Below are 9665 nucleotides of genomic sequence, written 5' to 3' on the forward strand. Positions count from 1 at the left end.
TACATGTAACCTTACATGTTTGAGTCTCTATCACTATATATTATCAACTATAACTAACTTCACAAGTTTCACTTGCACTGATAGAGCAAGATAATTTATTTTATTTGTCCTCTTTCATGGACAAGTATTTTCTTCAGTGTAAATGCGTTTAAATTCTTCATTTATTTCAAATCTCTTAACCTCCAGCAAAAGAGTTTTGTGAATCACAGTTTCTCTCTGTTGCAAGGCATGTGATTGACTGTTTGCCACTGATGTCACACATTCATGTGCACACGCTCCACAAACTCAGGATCAAAGCCTGAGTTGACAGAGAAAGTTGATGATCAGCATCATGGTACCAACAAAGCCAGATTGGAGTGGTTTAGTTTTGTTAACTTGAAACCCTTAGTGGAGTGTGCTCACACTCTCAGGGAGCACAGCATGCACTGAATTTGGTTTGCCAAAGAAATGGCATTTACAAGTGCTTACAAGTTAACCACTTGATCCCTAAAGGGGTAGTGGGAACTTTGGGAACATAGACAGGCCGGGGTCTCAGGACAACATGAGAGTATGCCGGGCTGAACTAAAGGCATTCAGGTCAGGAGGGCTGTCTTCACAGAGAGGATGCTGAGCTCAACTGACTGGAGCACTCTGCAGGGCTCTTAGCACCATGGAAGGGTCTCCAAAGGGAATGAGGCACAGTCTGGGAGGGTTAACCTCCGCGTGCATCTGCAGAACCTGAGGATCAGGTCGTGCTTCTCTAAGGACTTACCATCCACTGCATCATGACGTGCTGCTATAGCGGCCACATACACCTTCAAGGTGGAGGGGGATAGCAGCCTCTCCAGTGTTTCCTGCAGGAAAGAAAAGAACTGATCCAACGGCACACCTCTGTGGGTCTTCAGCTTGGGAAGAACACCTACCAGCAAAAAGACGTCACTCCAAAGCATACAGCTGCTTGGTACAGAGGGCTTTGGCTTGAGTGATAGTGTCTATCAACACTGGTGATAGTCCATTCAGGTCTTCCACAATCCTGTAGAGGGGCCAGACATGGAGCTTCCAGAGGTCTGAGCACAGGTGCCAAATTGTGCCCTTCATCTGAGAAAGAAGGTCCTTCATCGGAGGAATTTGCCAGGGAGGGGCTGATGCAAGGAGCGAGAGAACCAAGCCTGGATGGGCCAGTATGGTGCAACCAGCGAGACTTCCTCTATGTCCTCCCTGACATTGCACAGTTTCTGTGCAATCAGGCTCACTGGGAGGAACTCATACTTGCGCAAACCCCAGGGCCAGCTGTGCACCAGGGCACCTGTGCCAAGCGGAGCTTTGGTCAGGAAATACCATAGAGCAGGGGTGCCCAATATGTCGATCACGATAAACCATTAGATCACAAAGACAATGCTGGTAGATCGCACACAATTTTAATAAATGCTTATGTTAAATTTTAATAAAAAGAAATATAACAATGTCCCTCCTTCTCCTTTTAGTTTCTGTCTGACTTGCATTTGACTAATACATTTTGACCAGGCGAGATTTTTTGTTTATTCAGTTGCCATGACAACAAGCCTGCTCCACGTGAATCATGCCTTCCAAGAGCTTAAAATATATTAAAAGTAACAGTCTGGTTGGAATAATTTGTCGTCATTTAATCATCCTGTTGTTGTGACATTCATTCTTCTGTGAAACATAAAAGAGGAAGTTTAGCATAATAAGGCTGACAAGCTCCAAAAATGACAAAAAGCATCATAAAAGTCATCCTTGTGACTTGTTCACTATATTACCAGAAGCCATACCATAGTTTTGTGAGGAACAAACTGCCATTCACATGATCACTATTCACTTTCGTAATGGAAGCATTCCAAAGAAAGAAAATCTTCAAGATTTCGAAAGACATAAGAGTGAGTATAATATTGTTGTTGTTTTTTTTGCTTTATCAACATGCAGTAACACATTGACATCATGATGTTATGAAATCAGAGACTTCATGAAATTTGAACAGTCAGATCAAAGTCCCTTTCAAGGAAAGTCCAGTTTACTCTGCGGCCATATGTGCAACACATCCGGGCAGCTATTTCGGGCATTCAAGACTAAGTCCTATCTATTTGAATAAGGAAATCTTGTAATCTCAAACTGTCCCATTAATTTTGTTTCTTATGTTCTTATTTCAAGCTGGACCATGTGCATGTGTAGTCCCAAGTGTGCTTCTTGGACACTGACTGTTTCTATAGCAAACTAATGCCAACTAACGCAAACTAACGCCAACTAACGCAAACTAACGCTTCTAATGCCAGCTGCAATAATGCAGACTTTACCAATTTTTATAATATAAAAACTATATTGGCTGTTTTATTTAGAAGGCAGGACTCACTTTCTCCCATTCATAGTAATGAGTGCATCGTCCTGGTGTCTAAAGCCTTTGATGAGATGCATGTTAATACTAGGTGTAAATAGGGCCTAAGGGATAGAGGACAGCAAGAGAACAAACTGGTGTGATATAATTTCAAAAACAAAATCAGGTCAAAACAGAGTTGGTTTGGAGTCGGGCGAGTTGTGATATGTGGTATGAGTTGATACCGCCCTGGCGATTAAATATGCCACCACCACTGTGTTGTCCATCTAGACTAACACATGCTTGCCCTGGATCAATGGCCAAAATCTCCGCAGGGCCAGCAGCAAGCATCTAGAAGCAGTTGATGTGACAATGCAGTAGGGGCTCTGTCCAGGGTCCCGAGACTGCATGCCTGTTGCCCAGTCCATTTGGGAACTCCTGTCCATATATATATATATATATATATATATATATATACATACACACACACACACACACACATATCATATATATATATATATATACATATATCCATCCATCCAAGTGCTGAAAGTGTGGTGAAAGATCAGTATGATAGTCACAGGATGTGTGCCGTGGCACCATGGCTCAAGTCTAAAGCCAGTGAAAGTGGTCACCAGAGCATCCACCAGAGCAGTGTAACCACAGACAAGGATGCTATTTGCCACAGAAGCCTCTGAAATTGTTTTAGTTAAATCTATGTTTTCTGCCTGAATGAATTCAGGGCATACAGCACCGACTGGGCGCGTTCTGTTGTGAGAAGCTCTGTCAAAATGACTTGAGTCAAACTCCATACCGAGAAATAAGATGATCTGCACTGGCAAGAGCTTGCTCTTTTCCCAGTTGACCTGAAGCCCCAGCTGGCTGAGATGCTTGAGCACCAGGTCCCTGTGTGAGCACAATAGATCTCAAGAGTGCACTAGAATTAGACAGTCATCAAAATAACTGAGAATGCAAATGCCCACTTCCCTTAGCAGGGCAAGGGCAGCCTCTGCGACTTTCATGAAGATGCAAGTTGACTGGGATAGCCCGTCCTTCTCAAGAAGAACCCTAATCTCCACGCACAGGATGGAAGCGCCTTTACCTTGCACCAAGAAGCCAGTGTGATGCGTTGAAAGAGCTAACCAGACAACAGAACAGCAGTTTTTGACATATCACATATCTGTGATGGATGCATTGCTGCAAGGTGGAGCAGAGGCCGCCACATCGGGAATCTTTGTTTCCAAATCTCGGAGCTGACTTTATAAAGATGTTGCGACATCTACCTTGCTCCAAGAGCATACGATGGATCTGTCTGCAAAGGTTGAGGAAGCTGCACTGGTTTGCCGGGCAGGTGGCGTCACCTTACTGCAGGGTGCCCTCCATTGAGACCGGGCTGCTGGCTTGGGCTGTAGTGAAGCCAGTGCAGGGTCGAGGGTCCACTCGAGCCTGATGATCAAGACAGCCCGAGTAAGCATAGCAGCCATCTCAGCGTCAGACTCAGTCTGCGTAACCACACCTGATAATAGAGCCCAGGCAAGTCTTTTGTGTCAGAAGGCAAAAACTCACCCTTCAATGCTGCGATTGACAAAATGGAGAGAGAATCACAGACAGGTCTTCTAGGCTCTGAATAACAAATCTGAGTTTATACCCGTACGTTCAAGGGAGTGGCATGCAAATTCCACTCGCCACTACTCATTGGCTTGCTTTAAAGCAATTGATTGTATAAAGTAGAATATAAATAAACATGACTTGATGTGACTTAACTGGAACACTGAATTGCAGAGCAAGTGCAATCTTATCCAAATCACTATGATCAGATGCTTTCTTAACTGCTGTTTTCTCACTGCTGTCATTTTTTTTGTGTGTTTATTTTGTTATTGAGAGGAAAACATGCAGCAAATATTTACATATTTGTCTAAACAATGCTCTAAGCAGTGTGGACAGTATCGGGATGTCCGCTTACAGTATGACGCTGAAAAGGTATTTCAAACTTCTTTTTGCCCCTAAGCGAAGAAAGAAAAACAGCTTTGCCATGAGTGTATATCGGGACCTTGAGAAAAAGAGAGTTAAAAAAAGTGCAAAAGAAAGCGAAATGTCACTTACTTGGTTCCACACACACTTCCTTGTAGTCCTGACAGCAGCTGCTTTCATTTACACATGCAGCATCACAGTAGCAAGCTGCATTAGCATCACGACTTTTGGATATGCAGCGATTTTTACAGCTATCAGTAACTATCAGGTAGAAAACACACAAAATAAAGAGCATGTAGACAGAATGATATCTCAAATATAATGTGTCAAATATAACAGTAATACAGAGATTCATTCCTATGCACATTGACATCTAAAATCATTTAAAGGTGATTACACAATGGATTGAAAAGGGTGATTACAGATTATATACTTTTTACACTCACCAACCACTTTATTAGGTACACCTGTTCAACTGGTCATTAACGCAAATATCTAATGAGCCAATCACACTGCAGCAAATCAATGCATTTAGGCATGTAGACATGGTCAAGATGATCTGCTCAAGTTCAAACTGAGCATCAGAATGGGGAAGAAAGATCATTTAAGTGACTTTGAATGTGGCATAGTTGTTGGTGCCAGACAGGCTGGTCTGAGTATTAAAGAAACCGCATCCACTGGGATTTTCATGCACAACCATCTCTATCATTTACGAAGAATGTTTAGAAAGAGAGAAAATATCCCATCAGCGGCAGTTCTGTGGGGGCAAGAATGCCTTGTTGATGCCGGATGTCATAGGAGAATGACCAGACTGGTTCAAGCTGAAAGAAAGGCAACAGTAACTCAAATAACCACTCATTACAATTGAGGTTTGCAGAAGAGCATCTCTGAACGCACAACACATCAAACCTTGAAGCAGATGGCCTACAGCAGCAGAAGACCACACTGGGTGCCACAGGAAATCGAGGCTACAATTCCCACTAGCTCACCAAAATTGGAAAAGAATTAGAAGAGAAGATTGGAAAAACATTGCCTGGTCTGATGAGTCTCGATTTCTGCTGCTGTAGAAAATGCATAAAAGCATGGATACATACTGCCTTGTATCAATCTGAAGCAACTGTGTGATGATATCATGCCAATAATCGACCGAAATCTCAGGAATGTTTCCAGAACCTTGTTGAATCTATGTCACAAAGAATTAAGGTAGTTCTGAAGGCAAAGGGGACCTGGTACTTGCAAAGTGTTCCTATTAAAGTGGCTGGTGAGTGTACAGAATGTAATATATAGATTATAAAGGGTGATCTTTAATTAAAATTATTTCAGTCAAAGGCTGGCCTAAATTCAGTTATGACCAGAAAAAAAAACAGTAGAAAACTGACATTGTACCTTTATCACTGCAGCGAAGTTTCAGTATAAATATGACTGTGAGAATTAAAGCCAGCAAGGCGAGCAGAAGGATCTACAGAAAAACAAAAACGAGAGTTCAACTACAGTTACAAAATTCAGTAAAGAATGAATCATTATTATAATTGCATTAATAGCCTATAATTTGCTTAGATTTTAGGAAAACTTAATGGTTAAGGATAGGGCTAGGAATATGTTTCTTGACATAAATGAAAATAAAACACATCCAAATTTACCAGCAGAAATTGGCCCTGTTAAGTCTATTGCATGGCATCACACTACTAACAACAAGGTCATGGGTTCAATTCCTGTGGACACATACACTATAGCAGACATGTGCCGGTATATGGTAGTACGAAATATCACGATAATGAACATGCACGATATTGTTATCATGGGCAATTCAAAATACTGTGAATAATTATTTATTACTAATCATTCAGATTTTTACAATGCATTTTTCGAATACTTTCCCCATCAACTGTTTAAAATGCACAACACAGCTATATGCTGTGTCAAAGAGGTATGATGTAAACAAGCCCAACACGCATGAGCAGCATGACGGAACGAGTGATGGAGATGAGCTCTACATTCACTGTCTGACAGCAGATGGCGCTGATAGAACATCAGAAATGCAGCCGTTACCCCGGTAACCCCGTAAAACAAAGCAGCTGCGCTACTTTCTGTTTCTGAACAGTATTTAAATGTTTTAAACAGCCATTCAGATTTTTGTATTCGCTATTGTGTTCATCATAGCACCAAATATTTAAAGACTTAATGCGCTATTTATTTTAAAACATTTTTATATTTTAATCTGGACTTTCCAGTTCGTTGTGTGCAAATTTCCCCTCATCATCTTCCACAGGTGTCTCAAACTGTTGTGACTGTTGTTCAGTAAACGAAAGGGAGCAAGACTTCACTGAACTTGCACAGTTTAACCTAAAGCTGCCAAGATCAATTATAAGAATTACACAAACCAGCCACAAATTTAAACTTGCACATGTTGAAATTTATCTGATAAACTGATTATTTGGTATGAGAATTGTTTAGAAATATCAAAACAATGGATTGTTGCAACTTGCAGCCCTGAAAAGCCTCATTGGGAATAACCTTGAGAAAACTCCACTAGCTAAAATCAAAGGGATGCTGTAATGCTATATTACACAGTGAGTTACACAGTGAGACTTTTAGAGGTAGTTAATGACCAACATTTCTCCAAAGCTCTGGTGCAGCCAGTTGTTACTTGTTTTTACCACTGCACTGTACAGTAGAAACTTCCATGACCTTTAAAGATTTTATTCATTTCTGTGACTCCCCTATCTTTCCAGGCTTTCACTGACCGTAGGGACCCTGAAAACATTATGATAAGCTATCTAAAACAGCTATCTAACAGCACAAATGATCAAATATAGGCTACTTTACAAAAACAAAGATGAAAACGGGGGGAAAAAAAATAGACAAAACTTTACAGCCCAGCTAACAGAATTGTGTTATAAGAACGTTCTCTAAATAATAGTGTTATGATGATCATTTTCACATTGGTTTACTTTCATACTCTTCAGTAACGCTTCAATTCCTCAAGTCAGCAATTACAGAAAAAAACAGTTGTTTAAACAACTTTAATGCAGTCATTTGCCTGTTATTAAAAACAGACATGTTGATCTGCTTTATCAATGCAAAAACGTTTTCCATAAACACGTGCAATTGCTGATAAAGAAGCAACTCAACAAATGTCAAGGGCCAAGAGCCCAACTAAACACTTATCTCCATGATGGTGACCCCAAACAAAACATTTTCAATAAGATATCAACATCTAAACCTCAGTGAAGCTGGTAATGCTGTTATTGCTAATGCTGGAGTTGTTTAATCAGATCTTAAAATATTTAATGTCTTTTATCTTCAGTTCATCTAAGGCGGTGGCTGAAGAAAGTCGTAGTTTGTGTTCTTATTTCTCTTTCTTTCAGTGCTTGTACACAGTGGTGTTTAAATGTTTGAAAGAATGTTTCAGGAACATCATACTAACCTTTAAATAACATTCTACTAACAATAAGGAAACTGGACATTTTCATGTTCTTGGAATGTTACAAATCAATGTTCCTAGAATGTTGAATTTTAAATCAAAATTAAGTTGAAAGAACGTTTGAGGAACATCATATTTTTTAAAACACATTCCTCTAACACCAAGGAAACTGAACATTTTTTTTTTTACATTCCCAGAACTAACACTGAATATTTGAAGAACGTTCTTATAACGAAATTCTGTTAGCTGGGATACAACATAATTCTCTTAGAAATTTACACATAGCCTGCATTTAAGAAAATACTTTTTTTTTTTTTATAAATTTCCACAGGTGCCTTAGTATCTAAGTAGTATCTTAAGTTAAATTATCCATATCATCAGCTATACTATAGCATACTATACTATACTATACATTGGTCTTGTGGAAGACACACTCTTAAAAATAAAGGTTTTTGTAGTGATGGCATAGAAGAACCGTTCAGTGAACAGTTCTTTAAACAACATTTTTTCTTAGTGTAAAGAACATTTAAATACTCTAAAGAAGCTTTTTCCACTATAAAGAACCTTGTGAGCAATGGAATTGGTTCCATAGATGTTAAAAGTTCATGGAACCAGATGCCAATAAAAAAAAAAATCTTCTATGTTTAGGAGTGTATGTAAACTTATTTCAAATAAATAAAGAAAATAACAAAAGAAAACCTTTATCCTTACACAAACTACACTTAGCCTACTACTTAAAGGTTCAGTCATGAGTTTCTTGTTTAACCTAGTTTCCATAACGTCCATGAGACTTCGCTTACCGCAAAGAGGATTTTCACATATCTTGACTTTGTTTTTGTGGCGTTTTGTGTCCGTTTTGACCGTTGTCCTGTCCCCAGTAGGTTGGCGGCGTGCTCGCTCATGTGTTCATCCCGCTTGGCTGAATCCATTATTGGTCGCGCGCTCAGTTTGTGTTGTACAGGTTTGTTTTGCAGGGACTCATTTCAAACTTTGTTCTCTAGTGACTTTGTAGCCTCATGTCGTCAAAGGACCGCCCAGCTGTAGTCTATCTACCAAAGGTAACATGAGCGGCAGCACATGCCCTCTGCGTCTGTGTAATTATGTTTAAAGCCGGGAATAGCGACTGGGGCGAATACTGGTTCCACTGAAATTATTGTTGTAATCTGTCGATTTAAGATAATGAAAAGTTTCACTGACCCTTTCGGTAGAGGACCATATTTGGTAAATCAGGCCAGCAGAGTTTTAAATTGCTTTGGGGATGAAGGAAATAAAAAAAACACTTGTCAAACAGAAATTGAAAGTTGAAGTAGGCTAAAATAGAAACAAGTGCCACAGTTTTCTTCTCACAGAGTGTGTTAGATTCACCCTAAGGTTAAATATTTGTTTCTGGTTGTGTTTGCATGTGTGTTCAGCTGAAGTCAGGATGTGATAAGTAAAATATGCTGCAAAGATTCAAGCCTTTATTTGTTCATACATAATTGAATGCATTCTGACATTCCACACGAATTGGTGCATTATGTTCTGATGACCTCGATATGCGTTAAAGAGGCTTGGAATTACTGCACGTTATGGATATATTGCGCAACTACGCCCTCTCATGGACAGTCGCCGCATGTACACTTAATCATTCACCTGATATTCAGTAATTACATGAGCACACACTTATTGTAAGAGTGGAAGTACTTTGACCCATTCAGTCATCAGAAATACCTACATTTATCTTTCTGTCTTTAGGCTATATGACCTAACTATAAGAAATGAGAAATGGCTTATCAACACAAACCAAAGAAAAAAGACAAATTAAAGACCTGTTTTTACCTATTACCAGTTTGATTAGCCGCTTGTTAGCTGTATTTCCATCCAGATGAAGATGGCAGTATTTTGCAGCTCATTATTATGGAATATCTGTGACATCTGTTGTCTGAATCTGGGCAGTGCCAGCAGGGCTGATTATCTGAGCTGACA

At 39.8% G+C, this 9665-nt stretch overlaps 1 protein-coding gene across 3 annotated transcripts in view; it reads right to left on the minus strand.

Moving 5' to 3' along the window:
• enpp1 (ectonucleotide pyrophosphatase/phosphodiesterase 1) overlaps positions 1-8915 on the minus strand; it is an 83923-nt gene extending 75008 nt beyond the window's left edge. The window contains exons 1-3 of one of the 3 annotated variants that reach the window (XM_051875080.1): positions 8501-8867; positions 5663-5735; positions 4409-4537 (exon numbers count right to left, since the gene is read on the minus strand). In XM_051875080.1, coding sequence (XP_051731040.1) covers positions 4409-4537; positions 5663-5735; positions 8501-8629 — 331 coding nt within the window. In that variant the 5' untranslated portion in view covers positions 8630-8867. Of the gene's footprint in view, positions 1-751; positions 1008-4408; positions 4538-5662; positions 5736-8500 lie in introns of those variants that run through there. The other 2 variants (XM_051875083.1, XM_051875082.1) reach the window with 2 other exon arrangements.
• Positions 8916-9665: the final 750 nt, after the last annotated feature.

Source organism: Ctenopharyngodon idella, chromosome 20 (genome assembly GCF_019924925.1).
Source record: "Ctenopharyngodon idella isolate HZGC_01 chromosome 20, HZGC01, whole genome shotgun sequence".
In the NCBI taxonomy this organism is placed as follows: Eukaryota; Metazoa; Chordata; class Actinopteri; order Cypriniformes; family Xenocyprididae; genus Ctenopharyngodon; species Ctenopharyngodon idella.